The sequence below is a fragment of the Sander vitreus genome, chromosome 13 (genome assembly GCF_031162955.1).
Source record: "Sander vitreus isolate 19-12246 chromosome 13, sanVit1, whole genome shotgun sequence".
NCBI classification, from domain to species: Eukaryota; Metazoa; Chordata; class Actinopteri; order Perciformes; family Percidae; genus Sander; species Sander vitreus.
Window position 1 is genome coordinate 29,564,458 of NC_135867.1, and position 19,782 is coordinate 29,584,239.

The 19,782-nt window shown below is 39.0% G+C and overlaps 1 protein-coding gene across 1 annotated transcript; it reads left to right on the plus strand.

Moving 5' to 3' along the window:
• Positions 1 to 402: 402 nt before the first annotated feature.
• Positions 403 to 17,261, plus strand: LOC144527954 (putative transcription factor ovo-like protein 3). Its single transcript, XM_078266314.1, has 4 exons — positions 403 to 530; positions 748 to 980; positions 4,575 to 4,764; positions 16,842 to 17,261. The coding sequence occupies exons 1-4, from the start codon at positions 431 to 433 to the stop codon at positions 17,162 to 17,164; spliced, it is 846 nt and encodes a 281-aa protein (XP_078122440.1). The 5' UTR covers positions 403 to 430; the 3' UTR covers positions 17,165 to 17,261.
• Positions 17,262 to 19,782: the final 2,521 nt, after the last annotated feature.

The window sequence follows — 19,782 nt, forward strand, 5'->3', positions numbered from 1 at the left end:
GGCTCCTCTGTACTTGCTCCTGTTACTCAGACCGTGCCCTTTGTCTGGAGCCAGGGCTTGGTCCGACACACAAATTTGCATGCCAAGGGCCACTTGAATGCGAAACTCCCCGGATTCTCAGTACCTGACATGCAAAACCAGTGGGGGACCAGTTAAAATGGCGCACACATACAGTCAACACAGGTGTACTCCAGTCATGAGCATCCTACCCCCCCCCCTTTCTTTAGAGCTCCAAACCTCACCACTCTTCCCAGAGAGTGTTATGGAAATAAGCACTGTGATTTTGCTAGGATACTGTACCTGCAGATTGATGAGGGTTGGATGTAAGGTGATATCTAGGTTGGTCCATAAAACTAAAAGGATCAGAGGTTGAGGGACAGATCAACAGAAGTTGAAGAAAAAGACGACTAAGATAGCGAGAATTCAAAGGATGCCTAGGTCTTTCCTTGTTAAAAAGAAACGTGGGGCATGTGGAGCATGGCAATGGAAAGAGCCGGAACAACTTGAGTGGAAAGAAGATAATACAGAAGGTAAGAATTTAAAGTATCTTTAAATGTATTTTCAGCTGTCAGAATTAGGCAGAACATCAAAGTTGGTATCATGTATTTATTTTTGTTTGTATGTACTGTATTTATGTATGTATCCTATGTATGCATGTATGTATGTATGGTATTTGTATATGGTCATTCATTTGAGTTTGTTAATTTACTTATAAAGCAAACAATTGTTTCTTTTTATCCCTTTTAGTGAGTGAAATTGCTATGGAGCAGATATCCTGCAGTCCCGACACCCAACAGCCTGCAACTGTGCCTCAGTCAGTAGCCACCGTAGGGTGTGGGACAGCAGCAGGAATGAGAGTGTCAGTACCTTTTGCAGGATCAGGTGGACCAGGGGCTAACACCAGGCCAGACTGGTCCACACTTATGCTACGGGGCTCCTTCTACCATCCCAGTACACTGGCACTGGTCAGCAGAGCAAAGGTAAGGTCAAGCTTTTCTTGTCAAGTATATATCTATCTATATATGTCACTCCTATATTATGACCAAGTTTACTGGGCTTCCATACAAATGCTCACCCAACTTTTGGCAATTTTTTACTGTGTATTGATAACTATCTTATATAGCTAGTAGTATCAGCTAGTGACTGCTGTGAATAGGACAGCTGACAGCCTGGAAAAACATCTTAATGAAGGAAATGGACTTCACTGGAAAACATGAACTAGCAATCCCTGGTGGTAGCAGTTTAGTATGTTAGACTGCACCATTTACAACCCAAGCCCACCATTTACCCCAAGAGTCAGCGAGAACAGGGGTGAAAGATGACTCACAGGCAGGACCTGTGCTATCAACCTTGAAATGGAACTCACAACAAATAGGGAAAGCACTTCAGTGGAGCCACAGTATCAAAGGTAAGGCCTTATCACACCAGGGACGTTTTCCGAGTCCAATTATTTTACACATCAATATTTGTTTTAAACAGTTGCTTTTGTCATGAGTACTTTTACACAGAACACCAATATTACGCAGCGATAAAGTAATGTAATTTTTTAAGGTACATATTTCTGAGCTTTTGCACCACAAATAAAGGCAGCAACCAATCATGTTGTGTTGTATACTTATAAGGATTATAATACAACAACAAGGAAGCTGTAGTCCGAAACATAGACTGTATGGACGTCAAACTTAAAAATGACTCCTTTTAACCTTGACAAAGACATCATTTACAAAAGACAATCTTTCCATTCTTACCTTTCACAGCAACAGACTACACTGCCCAACATTTTACCAAAGGGAAATGATGCAAATCTGTCGCTGTCTAGTTTTGATGCGAAATATTCATCACGCCCCTGGTGTATAATGGCCTTTAAAGGAAAGACAACTGCAGCTACAGTTTGTATGAGTGTGAAGTCCAGTGACCAGTAACCAAAGTTCACAGGATATATGCATCCCTGTCACTAAGGACGAAGCAGAAGGTAGCACTGTACGGCAGGAAAGTGCTGAGAGTAGGCAGCCAAGAACTGCCTATTTGGCAGAAACCCAAATAATGTAATAGAAAAAATTACTTGGGCTAACGTAAAGGCCTGATCAGGTGCAAAAAATGACATTTAATAATAATCTATGAATATGGTGTGGAAATGTTTAGGGTTTGTAAGAGAAGGCAAAAGATAGTTTTAGAGGTAGTAAAGTCAAGGCAGCAACAGGGGATCTTTGGAGAGTGAAGGCAACTTACAAGACAGTGGAGGAGGGCTACAGATAGTGAGAAAGAGGGCAGTGATGTGCTAGATTGGCAACTTTAAGGAAAGCAGAAAGTCTTAAAAATAAACAGAAAGAAAGAGATGGAAATGGTGGTATGTCAGCATCCGTCCCCTGGACCTAATGGTGTACCCTATAGGCTGTATAAAAATGCTCTGAACGTGTGATTTTTGTGGAGCCTTATTAGAGTAGCATGGATGAAGCAGCTATGCATGGTCTAGCAAAGGGCAGAAGGGATCTTTAGGCCGAAGGAGAATTATTCAGTTTATATAGAACAATTTAGTCCTTGTTAATGTAGAAGGTAAGATTTTAGATTTTATTTTAGTTTAGTGGGACAGAGATTGTTTGGGTACATAGAAAGGATTAGGCATAAAATCCTTGTCCCATGGCATAAAAATTTCACTTCATGAGGTTTTTTAACATTAATGTGAGTTCCCCTAGCCTGCCTATGGTTCCCCAGTGGCTAGAAATGGCGATAGATGTAAACCAAGCTCTGCTCTGCCTTTGAGAAAATGAAAGCTTAGATGGGCCGATCTGGAATCTCCTCCTTATGACGTCATAAGGATGAAGGTTACCTCCCCTTTCTCTGCTTTGCCTGCCCAGAGAATTTGGCCCGCCCATGAGAAAGAGAGAGACATCATGGCTTGAAAACAAGTAAAGCATGTGTCAGTACCCGATCCGTACCGCCTGTACGATCCGTTCTGTGCATGCGCATAATTACGTAGTAGAAAACTAACAATGTCCCTGTGCGATTTGTACCACGCATGTGTTGAAACACTTTATGACCAAACATCACAACTTTTTTATTAAATCTTTATTATACAATAGTCATAGCTACAATCGAGACTTGTCACTGATCCAAAACTGTGTAGCGACGTCGTTGTTGTGTTGTTAATGTCAATGTTTTTACTTTTAATACTTTGTCTTGACTAATAACCATAGACTGTCTATTATTAATGCGATGAAGTGTAAACGTACATAAGTGTCCTTTTGAAGACGGGATGACAGCTCTTCCAGCCACCACTGCTGTATACCACTATAGTAGCTACAAGCTAACGGCAGTAAACATGTCATCTTAGCTGGCAGTGTTGTTAAATTCTCCCCAATTCCGGGTCACATTCCTGCTGAAACATGTCCGATTGTGTAGTGTTTGGTTCAGAAGCCTTTATCTGCGATTTTTGACATTAGAAAGTGCTGCTTCGTTCCACTACAATCTAACGTTAGCATACTCATAGCTAACTATTATAGCTGCATGCTAACACGACATAGCAGAGCATATATAGCTAGCTATATATGTACGTATGTAGCAGGACTTTGTACCGTAAAAAATCACCAATAAAGGCTTCTAAACCAAATACTATATACAAATACAGTAAAGTGACCGGGGTGAAATGTCCAGCATTGAGCTACATAATAGTTTGCTAGGAGTTTGCTGGTCTCTCACAGAGATCTCATTTGTAGCCATGTTTTTACCTGATACTTTCATCGAAGTACAAACACATGAAGTGAGAGGTATACACATGCTTAAACTTTATTTAAAGCATGATTAACCTGAAGCAGGACGGAGTCATGACTTAAAACACCAAAGCAAGGCTTCAAGCAACTACCTTCAAAGTTGCAAAGAAATGATGAAACGTAAAATTTTAAGCCTTTATTTAATTTGCTACATGGTGTTGTACTGGATGGCTGGACAACCCTCCATATATCATTAACAGATACTTTAGGCAACTCCAGCAAACACCTTGTAAACTTCATCTCTGCCATCGTAACGGTCTACTGTCACTGTCTAATGTTTTCTTCTGGTAACCAGAAATGTCCAAACATCCTTACGCCAATGCGTGCATAGAGCTGTGAAGTTTGCCGGTGTTCGCGCAAGCGTAGAACTGATCAGGCAGTGTCGTAAAATCCTGGCTTCCCCCCTCCTCCTCCTCAATAGCATTTAAAACTACAGACACAGAAATGGCACATCCTAAGTAAAGCTCATTGTGGGACTGGCTCTAGTGGCTGTAATTCTGCACTAAGGCTGAATTTCGGGAAAGAGACTTCAGATATAGTATTAGAGGAACACTAAGGCCTATATAAAAAGCATCTAAAAAGCAGCATGTCATAGGACCTTTAAGCTAATCACCACCTCAGTGTAGAAAGCCAAAATACCACGTTTTCTGAGTGCTTGGAGCACACCAGCATTTAAAGCATATTGTGTAATGATAACTGTTTAGACTGCACGTTTCCTTGTAAGCTAACTAGAGTAAGAAAAATCCTGATGCTGATCTGCGTTATCCATGTTTTCATATTCATCAAGCAGTTGTGTCTTTCTACCAGCCCCGTCCCCGTACTTCCCCCAGCTCAGGTGACTTTGTGTGCTCAGTGTGCCACAAAATATTCCCTCTGCAGCGCATGTTGACTCGACACTTGAAGTGCCACAGCCTGGTGAAGAGACATCCTTGTCGATTTTGTGGCAAAGGATTCAACGATACCTTCGACCTCAAGAGGCATATGAGAACACACACAGGTCAGGAATAAACTTTACTCACTCACTCACACACACACACACACACACACACACACACACTAACAGACATAGAGTTTTGGAAATTAGTTATGTCTGCTGCATCCTATAGGCTTTCTTAGAAAATTCTTTACTTAAATCAAAGTATTAGAACCACAATCTAAAAATACTCTGTTACAATTAGAAATTATTAAAGCTGTAAGCAGAGCTGAATGGGCCCTTGCACTCGAGTCAAGTCAGGGGTGCGGCAGCTCCCAGTCGATGCAACAGTGTATTTCCATGACCGTCGAACACTGTACGCAAGATTTAGACTTAATTCTCTCCATAGTGCATAGCATTTGAAATGACATATTTCTTATTGTGCACCACTTCCTGGTCCACTAATTGGTCAGCACAATTTAAAGATCTTGGCAAAGCTATCATTGGTCAGTATAATCTAAAGACCTTGGCGAAACTAAATTGTGAAGCTTTTTATTTTTTATAATCCGGTATGGGCGTAGCAGGGTGGTGAATTTAGATGTTCCCTTGCCAAACAGGAACTAGTTTGTAACAAGACTGTACATTGTCTAATCTGCTCCAAACTCGTCAGGCTTTATAAGCGTCCTGGCCTGAAGACATGTACATATCAATTTTGAGTTATAATGGTAGCACCCCCTACTGGCAACAGGAAGTTTCAGTCGTTACACTTTGATGTCCTCTAATGGGTTTACCAGATTCACTTCAAGTGTTCAGGCAAGCCTTAAGATCTTGATGATCCTTCAATTTTAAGTGATTTTTTTGTCGAAGGCCTTCACCGTGGCAAATTATTATGCAAATATTAATGTGCAAATTATGGATGAGTTTGACCATTTGCAGGCTACTTTAACAAACTCCTACAGATTTAACCCTATTAACTTCAAAATGTGTCAGTACAATCTAAAGACCTTGCCAAAGCTAAATTGCTAAGCTTTTGCACTTGCATCCAACGGTGTGGCTAGGTGTCAAATTACTATATAAAACCAGGTAGTTGTTAACTCCAGTGTACATTGTTTAATTCGCCCCAAATTTTTTATGCTTACTTAGAGACCAGCCTGAAGGAATCTAGTCAATAATGAATTATAGTCATGGTGCCACCTTCTGGCAACAGGAAGTCAGCCTTGTGGGACAAAGATTGTTTGATTAAGTCTAACTCTTGCGTGCAGTGTCATGGAAACGACAGTCATGGAAATTTAAGGCCCCATCGACTGGGAACCGCCAGCACCCCGACGTGCGCAGAGTGCGAGGGCCCGTTCATCGCAGCTTTAATTTATTCTTAATTTTATTCTACTATTGAACTTTTCTGTCAACAGTTACAGTGTCAGGTTTTACACACTCCACAAAGCAATTATTCACATATGAGTGTCCTTATTGTTCAGTGGTGATGGTGGTGTCCTCTTGCTGTGTTCTATAAACTGTCCATTTTTCCTGAAATTGTGTCTCTTGTAATCGTAGTTTATGTGTAATTTTTTCCATTACAAATACTTCTTCCACAGTTCTTCCACCCACTGCTCCATGGTCGGGGGTTCTGCTTTATACCATAACCTTGTTATTGCTTTTTTACTTGCCGATAGCAGAACTTTAACAAGATACTCATTCTCTTTTTGAATTATATCTTGTGTCAGATTTCCCAGATAAAGTACTTTACAAGATTTGGGTATCTCCTATCCTATAATTTTTCTTAGACCCCGCCATATTTTATCCTAATATCCTATTATCTTTTGGCATGACCAAAAAATATGCATATGGGCTACATCCATGTGTCCACATATTCTCCAGCATGGTTGCTGGTTACGTACAGTTTCCTTCCTATTGTTTGGAGTTATAAAAAATCTGACCATATTTTTCCAATTGAATTCTCTCCAAATCCTGGAGCTAGTGGCGATGCACTGCGTTTTACAAATATTAAACCATTCCTCCTCAGTTATTTGCTCCTTCAACTCTTCTTCCCATTTGTCTTTGATATAAAGAGAGGAAGTCTACTTGCATGACAACAAACTTCTATATAGGGTTGAGATTACTTTACATTTTTTTCCTTCATAGGCTTTCAAAAACACATCAATAACGTCATTGTCAGTTTTTATCTTCTTCTCATAATAGTCCCTTATCTGTCAGTATCGATATTGTTCATGTTCATCTAGTCCAAATTTATCCCTTAACTTTTCAAAACTCTGCAGCTTCCCCCGCTCGACCATGGTACACATCGCTGTAATGCCTTTTTTCATCCATTGCTTAAACCCTTTATCGTTTATACTAGGTACAAACCTCGAATCAGATGCGAACCAACTCAAAATCTTCGTCTCCTTCTCCAATTTATGTCTTTCAACAACCTTGTTCCATATTTCAACTGTAGTTTTGGTTGTCGAATCCAACTTGCCTAACTTGCGCAATAGCCCTTTGAGTGCTATTAAGTTTCGTATTTCAATGTCTTTTTGCCCTAATTCTATGCTTTTCTATCTTGCGACGTACTCATCCTTGCACCAATATATCTTATTTGAGCAGCGTAAAAATACTCCCTAAGGCTTGGTAAAGCCAGGCCTCCTTTGTTCTTTGGGAGATGCAGAGTTTTGTATCTGATCCTGGGTTTCTTTCCCCCCCATATAAACCTCGATATCCACCTATCCCATTCAATTAATTGTTTTTGTGGGATCATCACAGGCAGTGATTGGAACATATATAGAAGCCTTGGTAGAATATTTATCTTAATTATCTCTATCCTTGAGCTGAAATCCAAATTAATTATTGACCATCTCGCCAAGTCCCTCCTAATTTCTCGATTTATTTTTGCGTAATTCGCATCATAAAGCTTGTCTAATACTTTTGTGACATTTATTCCTAAATATTTTTATTTTTTTAGCATTCAGGTTGTATGTTTCTTTTATCTCTGACAAAATCTGTGTTTTTGTGACATTAATTTTGTATCCTGATCTACTCAGGATACATAGTCCTCTAATATTCTCATAACATTAGGTTGTTTTAGGAAGAATAATATATAATCCGCGAATAGCCCTGTCTTGTGCTCCTCCTGTCCTATTGTCACCCCTTTAACTTCTTCCTCCTGCCTGATCATCTGAGCTAATGGTTTGACAAACAGCGCGAAGAGAACTTGGTGAGAGGCAACAACCCTGCCTCGTTCCCCTTCCCAGATTGAATCGATTCGTCAAATTACCATTAATTTTGATCCTTGCCATTGGTTCCTGATATATTGACATAATGCAGTTTACAGATTCCTCATTAAATCCAAATTTTCCAATACCTTATACAGAAATACCCAATTTACACTGTCAAAAGCCTTTTCCGCATCTATGCTTACCAAAATTACACTTTCCCCCTTCTTTTGTACCTTTTCAATGACATGTAGTGTCCTTCTTATGTTATCTTGTGTTTTCCTTTCTTTAATAAAGGTCCTGGTCCTCGTCGATCAAATCCTGCATTAATGTCTCTAACCTCTTGGCTGTAATGGAGGTGTAAAGTTTATAATCTACATTTAAAATTGATATTGGTCTGTAATTACAACAATATGCCTTTCTTGAGGCTATAGTTAAATGACTCGCATAATAGTGGGGTTAATTCCTCTTTAAATGTTTTATAAAAGGAGGCACCCAATCCATCAGTTCCTGGTGATTCCGATTTTGCTCGACTAATTGCTTTTTCTATCTCTTCTACTGTTATTTTTGAGGTCAACGTTGCATTCTGTTTTGTACCTATTGTTGGCAAATCTAATTGGTCTAGAAACTCCCTTGAATCCTCTTCACCCACTGAGGTAGGCTGTGTATATAATTTATTGTAATAATCCACAAATATTTTTCTATTTCTTCAGGTTCATATAGGATTTTATTGGTTGCCGGGTCTCTTATTTTATGTATATTATTTAGTGCTTGCTGTTTCTTTGTACGTCTAGCAATACTTTTAGTGGCTTTAGATCCTCCCTCATAGTAAGTTTGTTTTATAAACCTAGCTTTCCTTTCCACCTCTTCCAACAGGATATCATCTTCTTTTTTCCTAACTTCTTTAATCTGGTTAAGCATTACCGGATCGTTTGTCTGTTTATGTTGGTGTTCCAATTCTTTCAGTTTCTCAATTTGTTTCTGATAAGTTTCTAATCTGGCTTTTTTAGCGTAAACCGTGTATGAAATCAGCCTCCCTCTTATTACAGCTTTTAGGGCATCCCATAAAATTGTTGGGTCTACTTCCCCATTATCTAATTATTTCCCCTTTTAATTTTTCACTAATCCCTTATTGTTCAGTATACCTTCGTTAAGTCTCCATACTGTATTTTTCCTCTTGTTATTCAGATTAATTTCTAGGTAAATTGCACTGTGATCTGATATATCAGTGCAAGATATATCTTTCATTCTTTCACTTTGTATATATCTCCCTTATTCATTAGAAAATAATCAATTCTGGAGTACATTGTGTGAGGGGCCGAGTAATGGGTGTAGTCCCGATCAACTGGATGGAGTTCTCTCCATACATCTAGTATATCCATTTCTGACATCGCCGTCTTCATATATCTATTAATTTCTTTTTTACCTCTCTTCATACTTGTTGTGTCTAACCTGTAGTTTAATACCACGTTGAAGTCCCCGCCACATACCAATGTCCCTTCCGTTTCCAAATTTAGGCTATAAGATCAAATATTTTCTGAAAAAATGATTTCCCACTATCCGGAGGGGCATACACGTTGAATAGTGTCACCAGTTGGTTTTCTAATTTACCTTTAATCATCTTCCCTCCTTATCAGCAACCTCCTTGATCAATTTTGTCCAAAGGAACTGGCAAATGAATTCCTGTAGCCTAACTTTTTAAACTTTTTGTGCTCCTCTCGCGTTAAGTGTGTCTCCTGCAGAAAAATAATCTGCATCTTCTCCTTTCTAAACTTAGTTAGAGCTTTTTTATTATTCAGGTCATTGATGTTCAACGACACCACCATTATATCCTTATATTGCATTGTTTATATCCCTTAAAATGATTCCTAACCCCTCCACTGTAACATTATCAACCCACATTTTCCTATGAACAAAATATGAACAAACCCAGAAACTGGAACTGAAATCCCAAGCAAAAAAGGGTCTTATTCCCCATAGGCCCTGTCTCCCTGTTGGTGGGAGTGAGGGATGGCCTTCTGTGTGCAAAGTAGCTAGGGGTGGACCTGAAATATATAAATAATATATAAAATAGGATTCCCATCCTACTAGATAAGTCCAACAGTCACTAGTTTGATAGGTCTCCTTGTCGATTTTTTGGAAACATTAGAGAAGTCTTGTGCTTCTGGGGTGGGGGAGTGGTTTTAAAATTCCTCATTTTAAGTTTGTTTCAGTGGAACCCTCTTTTTGTAAGGTAATGAAGTAGAATAAAATAAAAAAATAGAAAACCAGTCTAACGCAAAAATATAATAAGGATCAAATCACAACACAAAAGTTAACTATAAATCAAATAGTCCCCCTGTAAATAACTTCTGTAATATCGAAATAAAATGGCTATCTGCTCCGTTTTAGTAGCTCTGTTTCCAACCACTGTAGACGCTCTAACTTAAAAACAGGGGACATTTAGTTCTTCTGGGTTCCCTGTGGATTATCCCCCTTAAACCCCACTCTCAATTGACCTTATCTTCATCTTTTTCCTTCATCTTATAAACTCTTGTAGCCTTTCCCTCGCTCGGCTCCCTGCATCCCGGCATTCCTCCGGGGCGGTGGTCCCCCAGTTTATCCCCGGCTTCTCTCCAACGCGTTGCCATGAAGAGGCCCTCAGGATACACTCCTCCAGTGGGGGGTCGTTGCTGTGCGTCTCCGGTACCTTCAGCCCTCTGGTCCTCAAGTCTCGTGCTGCTTCTTCAGCGTTTTTGTTTTTGTTTTCTTGGGTGCCTCCGACCAGTGGAACCTTATCCTACTCAGTGGCGTTTGGACGTGGATCTTTTTGCTTTTTAGAGTCTTTTTAATCTCAGAGTAGGATTTACGTTTCTTCATCATCTCTGTGGGATAATCGTGGTCAAAAAATATCTGTCTCCCATCAATTTGTATTTTTTCTTTCCAGGCTTTAGACAGAATATTTTCTTTGGTCTCGTATTTCAAAAAGTTGACCACTATGGACCTCGGGGTCGCTCCCGGTGGTGGCTTCGTCCCGAGGCTTCTGTGTGCCCGCTGTATGTGTAGTTCAGTTCCCGCCAGTATCACGAGCTCCCGGCATAGGAGCCCGTCCACTAGCTCTGGCACAGATTCGTTGTCCTGTTCAGCCATTATAAATTCTCAGATTGCAGCGTCTTCCATGTCCTTCCACTTCGGGTCAACTTCTCTTGCAATTTCGTTTGCTGTTTTAATAGAGTAACAATGGCCTCTTTAGCATCCATGTTCCACTCTTACAGCTCTGAAATCCGTTCCTGTGTCTCCGTAATATCTTTTCGCTGCTGTTATATTTCCACCATGTTTTCTGCCATTTTACGGTTTGTTTCCTCTGTGAAGCCAGCAAACTCTCTCCTCACCTCTTCTTTAAATTCATCTTTGAATTTTGAGAGGTCCGCTTTCATTTCCCTCTTGAAGTCTCGTATTTCCTTCGTGATATTTGTGAGGCCCTCTAGTACCGAGCAGAGTTGTTTAGGGTCGCCATTTTCGTCGTTGGCTAACTCGTCTTCAAACTCGTCTTCTTGGTCTTTGGATGTCATTAGTTTCTTTAAACTTCTCTGTCTTCGTCCCCCACTCATTTCGTGTCAGTGTACAAATTGTATCTTCAGTTCTTTCATAGTTTTAGGGGGAGTTATTATTTAATCAACTCAGGAGCTCTGCTCTACTCTGCCATCTCGCTCCGTGCCCCCAGAAGTTCCTTAATTGTATTCTTATATGTGTTTGAGTGCAGTTTGCAGGTGCAGGTACACAATAATACAATAAAATAAATAAAAATAAATAAAAAATTGGGCTCAAAAATGCACAAACTTTGGTACCCATGTCAGACTTGGTGAACATTGTGATCTGACATTGGTCTCAGACTTGGCCTTAGCAAATTGGCTCAATAGCGCCCCCTATCAGTTTTCAAAGTTAAAGCCCCCTCCTTTAACTTTCACGTATAGGCATCAAATTTGGTAGACATATGTATCATATCCAGACATAAACGAAAGCCATTTGGAGACACCCCCTAAAGCCAACAGGAAGTCACCCATTATGAATTGAAAATTCATTTTTTGGACAATTGAACTCCTCTTACAGATTTTTCAATCAGGTTATGATTGAAAATTGGTCAGCACAATTTAAAGATCTTGGCAAAGCTAACTTAGCGCACGCCAAACAGTGTGGGCGGGACATGGCGTGGTTAGCAACTCGACTTTACATTGTCCAATCTGGCCCAAACCTATCATGCTTCACAAGACTCCCCCTGAAGACATCTACATGTCAATATTGAGATATAATGATAGCGCTTACTGGCAACAGGAAAGTTACAGTTGTTACACTTTAATTATGGTAAATTGGCTCAAAAGCGCCCCTTACAAAATTTAAAAGTTTAAAAGTAGCCCCTGCAGTGCGTTTCACGTAGATGTATGAATTTGGTAGCCAAATGCATCGTGACCAGACTTACAAAAACGCCTCTTGGAGCCATACTCTAAACCAGTGACTATTAACTCAAAGCTTGCAGTCCGGCCCGCAGAATAATAATTAATTCATAAAATGTGAAGAGGAAAAAATGTGTTCTGGTATTAAGCATTTCGAGCATTCACAGCAGGTAACATTCCACAGGGAGAGTGCAAAACCCAGCCCCCTGTATTTGCATCTCTATTCACATTCCAATTAGTTTCAGTATTGCGGATCTAATGTTGAGTCACACTGGACAACAAAGAAACAACAGCACAATGAGGACTAGATGGAGGAGATAAGAAAATCTCTTAACTTTATGTCGGAGGAAAAAAGCAAAGTGGCAAACCAACAAATAAAACTACTTGGGCTAATGGATACTACGGGAGCTCAAATTCATAATAAAGGAGAAGGATAAGAAAATATCTGACCTGGAGAGACATGGAACAGTATTCTCGAATGGATGACTTGATGATAAGTGGATTTATGACAAAACATCAAACCTACGCTCGAGTGACAGATAAGTAAAAAAGTGAAGAAGCTAAACCGAGTGAGCTACAGTCCTTGGAAAAACAAATGATTCAGTTCCTTGAAAGCCACAGTATTAATATACAAACAAACGTGATTTCAGCATGTCACACATTCCTTGGAAGGACAGTAACGCCAAACAAGATAAATGTGATCCTGAATGACCATTAACCAAGAAAAATGCTGATATTGCAAGGCAGCAAAAAGAAAGCAGCTGAAAGACTTGGACAAATACAGATGAACAGATATCTCTGCTTCAAAAGGCCAATTAGATCTATGATAACACGTATACAGGGCTCGACAGTAACGGTTTCCCGGTTGCCCTTGGCTACCAGATTGAGTCAATTGGCAACCATTTCATGGCAACCACCTGTTCAATATTTGTTTTTTTTCATATATATATATATATATATATATATATATAAACAAATCAAAACCTACAAAACTGGAAAATCTTATTTCAAAAGAAGTCAATATTTTATTTAGTTGTCTCCGTAAAGTTTAAACACTAGCTACGTTCATGTGCAACACAACATTTCAGCTAATGTGCAACCGCTTTCCAAACACGCGTTTGCCATGAAAAGATACAGGCAATGAATTTTTTTTGTTAACGGCGCATGTTCAAATTTGGTGCCCGGTATCTACCGGACGGAATACCAATGTGGCTTTCGGTGCCTCATTACGGTGCCACTTAAATGTCTGCGCTGGAGGAAAGTGCTTAACAGCATCATTAAAAAAGGCACAGCCAAATCAGCTTATCCAAACCACTTCAAAAAAATAATGAAACAAACATAACCAATTCAAGAGAGATTGTCAATGAATTTAATGATTATTTTGTGAATGTCGGCTATAAGGATATTGTGGAGCCAAAAGTGAAGGATGATATAACTATATCATGATATCATCAACACGCATGCCAAAAAATCTTTCTGAAGAGAATTGAGGAAGAGGAGATAATTGAGGTAGTAAATATAAAACATTCTCCTGATTGTGATGCTATTGATATGACACTGGTTAAAAATATTATCAGAGAATATAGCAAAACCATTGACCAATATCTGTAACCAATCATTCCACACATGCATATTTCCCAACAAAATGAAAATAGCAAAGCTCATACCCATCTATAAAAATGGAGACATGCACTTTTTTTTCCAAGTTACATACCAATCTCTCTTCTTCCTAGTCTCTTAAATATTTGAAAAACAGTTTGGACCACTTCATTGAAACCTACACATTACTGAGTGACCACCAATATGGTTTCAGATCCAACCAATCCACCACAATGGCAGTTATGGAATTAGTAGAGGAGATATCAACAGCAATAGAAAATAAGAAATTCAGAGTAGGAGTATAAACCTAAAAAAAGCATTCGTTCAGTAAATGAAGTATGTGTTGTCAAATTAATGAAGTTGTTTTTCTTTTTGCATCACTTCTTTTTTCGGGGTTTGTGTGCTTTTCTTTTTGCATCGTTTCATATTTGCAGAGCGTTTATGTATTTGGTTGTGTTGTGTATATTTGCAGCGCGTTTGCTGAATGCTGCACATGTGTTGTCAAATTAATGAAGTTGTTTTCTTAATTTGCTTGTGTTTTGTCTATTTGCGTGTGTTTTCTTAAGTTGCAGGGCGTTTGCCCCTGTCGGCCAACCCTACATTCATCAGTTCTTGCAGCTTTAATTAGGGCCCGAGCACAAAAGTGCCAGGACCCAACGGAAATCTATGAGCCAATATTGAGTTATAGTCATAGCACCCCATTCACCTGGTAAAAATTGCAACGTTCTGCTTTGATTGGGCTTGGGCGTGGCCAGCGGGGTAACACATGCCATGGTTCGGATAAAGGTTCTTTGATCTTTACGAAATTTGGAGTCAGTCATCTTGCATTAAGTGCGTTAATTTTCATTTTATGAACACGTTTGAGGACTTACGGAACCAAAAACAAACTTTGCAGCCATGTTCAAATCATATACACTGATATTGCATATTTTAATGAGTTTGCCTACCCGATTGTAAATGTGGTGAATATCTTAAGGGAGAATAGGGCTTCTTGTGCATTTAAGCACAGTCTGTTAATAGCTATTATTATTTTAAGCCAGGCCTATTCCTGACTGATCAGACTGATCAGCTAAATGATCAGAACAGCCACATTGATGGTTAATGTGTTGTTTTACTAGGAAAATAAATGCACTCAAATATTACTGCAGGGAGTTCTATAGACCTTTTTCACGGCAGACATGTTGACATGTCATAGTAGGAAAAGTACAGGTGTATTCAAAACCATTAATGATGGCTGCATTCCACTTAGGAGAGGCCCTGGTATTGTGTATGCTGACTCACTGAAATAGCTCACTGGGACACTTGATGGAATTGAGCCATCGTTAAGGTTATCAATTTCAGCTGTGCTTTTCCTACTATGACAAGTCAAAATGCCTACTGTTAAAAAGGTCCATTACTATTAAACTCTAAATTAGGCTGCATTTTCCTCATATGCCATAGGCCTGTTACTTTGACAACATTGCATGTTTTAGTTTGTGTTTGCAATGCGTCTTGAGATGGCTCTGCTGTAAAAGATGAATAAAGATTAGAGTTGTCAGCTGTTTGGCCAACAGCTGGCAATTATGGAAAGCTCCAATCATGAAACCTTAATGAAGTCATATAACAAAAAATATATAATAATAATTAAAATAATCTTTAAAAAATAAATAAAAATGTTTGGTGCAGTTAAGGGAAGCTGTCGATAGCACCCGCACCCCTACTTCCAAGGTCTATGATCCCAGAATATATGTGTGGTGTAGCAGACCTTACTACACGGTGCTGTGGAGATAGGTCTGGCAATGCGAGACTACTAAACCACTGATGCCAATCTAAGGCCACGTCCACACGTACCAAAACGATCTTTTTTTTTACCCGTCTTCCCTGTATTTGTTTCAAGAATAGTTACGTCCAAACGGATCCACTTGTAAATGACTCAACGCGCTACTTCATATTCCAGGCCTATAGGCCTGGAATATTATATTATATAATAGGAATTTCTATTATATAATATAATAGAAATTCACCAAAAAACGGAGAAGAAGAGCACTGTCACTTCCACTTCCCATCATAACATGACTAGCTAGGCTAACGTTCTCTTAATACATCCATGGACTATAATAACTTTCACCATTGCTCATTTTATAAAGGCCTCCGCAAGAAAACGTGGATTGCTTTTTATTTTGCAATTCTGTCTGCCATCGGACATGATTGCAGCGCGCTAGCTGGTTAGCTCTGCTAACTAGCTAACATCGGCAGTCAAACAAAACATCAATGATCCAATGTCTTTTTGATAATCTACACGTTTTTCTTGCAGTAGCCTTTCTACAATAAGCCGTGCTAAAAGTTACTATAATCCGTTCAAGGAGTTGATAAGCAGACAGATTAGCTAGCTAGTTGATACGTTGTCTACTTCCACTTTATAAACAGATAACCATAGCAGCTAACGTTAACGTAACGTAGCTGCTTTAGCGATGTTTAACGTTAGCTACATAACGTTAGCAATATATCTTGTGTAGAATCCAGAACCGGTAAAGCAGAGGGAAGTGTCAGGGAGCAGAGACAAACTATTTAGCTAGATGAAGTGAGCTGGTTTGACCATTGAGATGGGATATGCTCGCTTAGCTTCACCGCAGTGAGTGAAGTCGTGTGTGGCCGTGCACTAGAGGTCGAGGGGTGTGGCGATGACATCATTGATACGGATGCATTCGCATTCGCCATCCAAACAAAGCCAAAAGAGAGCCATTTTCGAATTTTTTCTCCCTGGGACCTGGTTTCAAAAAAGTGTGTTTTCAGGCAATGCGTTTACTGGATCCGTGTGGACGACAGGCCCAAACGATGCAAAACGTGCGTTTGCATCAAAAAGCGTCTCCGTGTGGATGGCCACTAAATGTATAAATGTATCCCCACAAACATGCACAGGAAAAAACTCTTTTCTCTCACCCTGCTGCAGGTATACGTCCCTACAAGTGTGAGCTATGTGAGAAAGCCTTCACACAGCGTTGCTCTCTGGAGTCCCATATGAGGAAGATTCACGGTGTTCACCAACAGTATGCCTACCGCCAGAGACGCTCCAAGATCTTTGTATGTGAGGACTGTGGTTACACCTCAAGTCGCCCTGATGAGTATTTCCTTCATGTAAGACAGTGCCACCCTGGCAGTCCCGCCCTCCGAAGGTACTACCGCCGCCAGGTCCATGAGAACAGCAGCTTTGCTTCAGAAGACAGTAAACTCAACCCCTATTTGCTGTACTCAGCCCCTGCATACTATATGTAGATCTCATTTTAATTCTAAAGGACATTGTATTGGAGCATTGCATTGGAGCTGTTTCAAGTCATTCATAATTGACATTTTAAGGAATCTTTTGAATTTGTATTCAACTAAGTTGTAAGAGATCTTTTTTTGTTCATCAGTCTGTTTTCAACTATAGCTTTTACTTTAAAAGATAACTTTTTCTACCAGTTTTTAACACTTTTAGTGTTTGTTTTCCTGCACAGTTAAAATAAAAATGTAGGATCAAAAATTATTCTTAATTTTTTTATTGTTTAATTACGTAAAAATGCATTTTTGGTAATATTTGGCTGTTAGGCTGTGCTGTCTGCCACTCCTAAACTGCTGACAGGAAAAAATACCAAAAAAGCCACAGAGTGGTGGTGTTTCTGCAAGAAAGGAGACCCACCATGTACCCTGCCAAAAACATCAGAAAAAATAAATAAATTAACAAAATACAAAACATACAACTTCCGTCATCACCACCCACCCAGACAAAAATCAAGAAAAGATGACACAGTACAATATTCCAGACCATTCAACAAAATAGTAACAAAATAGACAATAAACCAAGTAAACATGTATAATTTACCATTTTATTTTATTCACGAGAAAGCTTACAAATAACAGAGAGGAAGAGAGCAGTAGGAACACAATTCAGGGCATAGCCCAAAAGTTTACAAAGACATTCCCAGGTAATTAGAATAAAAAGAACTATCTACCTTGGTTGAATACAGATTTACTGAACGTAACGAAGGAGCGAGATCATGCACTAAAAAAGTTATCTAAACTCTAAATTGCAAATTGACAGACAAAAGTTTATAATGCGATGCAATAGGGTTATTAGAGAACTGAGAAATGCTAAAGCAAACTTTTTTATCAGTATTATTCATGAGGCCAGAGGCAACTTCAAATAAATATAGGAACATATTAAGAAGCTAGTTGGCGTTAATAACAGTGGATCATCAAATCAACTACAGTTCAAGCTGAACGGTAAAATATCTCAGGATCCACTTGAAATGGCTGAAGCCTTTAACAGATAATATATAGACTCTGTAGATGAGATTACTCAAAGTTTCACTGAAACATCTCTGAGCATGAGGTAGTAAGGATAATTAAAGATGTTCAAAGCTAAAAAGTGCTATGGCATGGGTTATATAATGCTCAAGTCTTTAAAGGACTCCTTAGCCCTATCCGTTACAAATATTATATACCTCTCAATCGCTCAAGGGATTTTTACAAATGCATTAAAGATACTTGTCAGTAACTATAGACCTATTAGTATTCTATATGTTTTCTATCTTTTATTTGAACATCAGTGAATTTACCTTGCATCCAATACAATTTGGTTTTAGAGCTCAACACTACACAGAAACTGCTACCCTCTTCTTTTCTGGAAAACATTAAATCAGTGATGGATAAGGGTGGTACTGTCAGGGCTATGTTTTTGGATCTTAGAAAGGCTTTTGATACTGTAAATCATAGAATACTTATTAGGGCCCGAGCACTGACTTTGTCAGGGGCAAAACCCTATTGAAATTCTAATTTCTTCTTTGTCTTCTTCTTCTTCTTCTTCTTCTTCTTCTTCTTCTTCTTCTTCTTATTATTATTATTATTATTATTATTATTATTATTATTATTATTATTTTATGTGTTTGAACGCAAATATGAGGTGCTTGGGATATTCAAAAATGCACGGAAATTTGTACACATGTCAGACCTGGTGAAAGTTGCCCTCCTTTAACTTTCACGTAGAGGTATGCAATTTGGTAGGCAAATATTTTCTATCCAAGAGATATTCCCAGAGTGCAGAAATGTAAAGGGGGTTCTGATTTGTGTACACTACTGGTTGAGTTCAAGAACCAACATACACATCAAAATACCAAATGCCAAAAAAAAAACAGTGTCCAATGTAATGTGTCCAAAAAAGATGGTCTGCAGCTAGACAAAGAATGCCTGAAAATGCTCTGCCTTTACAAAATTGCAGCTGACAAATATACCAGAATCAGAATCAGAATCAGAAATACTTTAATAATCCCAGGGGGAAATTATTTTTGTTACAACTCCAGATATACAAACAACATATATTATCCAGACTCTAACATATATATTAAAAACAAATATACAGTAATAATATATAAAAGATCAATATGTACAGTGTTAATGTGCAAATAGTGCAATAAAAAAGAGAAATGATTGTCTATGTTTGAGAGATTACAGAGAGGGGGTGTTCGACTCTCCGAGGGAGGCGTTGTAGTTTAAATGACCACAGGCAGGAACGATTTCCTGTGGCGCTCTGTGGTGCATCTGGGTAAGAGGAGTCTTCTGCTGAAGGTGCTCCTCTGCTGGGCTGCCAAAGCTGGAATTAACATAAGCACTAAACCAAGTAGCTAAACCTAAGGTTCCTCTAAACAAAGGCTCACAAGCCAACCAAGTCGTCTGTAAATGCACATTAACCGAAACTACAGGAACAAAACTCACCCAAACCAAACAAAATGATGAGCTGTAGTGCTTAAAACCTAAGCATGACCAAGATGTTTAACTTGCAGACCAACATTAAAGTACCAATTTATCCTAGCTGAACACTTTGCCTTTCCTTTGAGAGCAGGGGCCTCATTTATTTA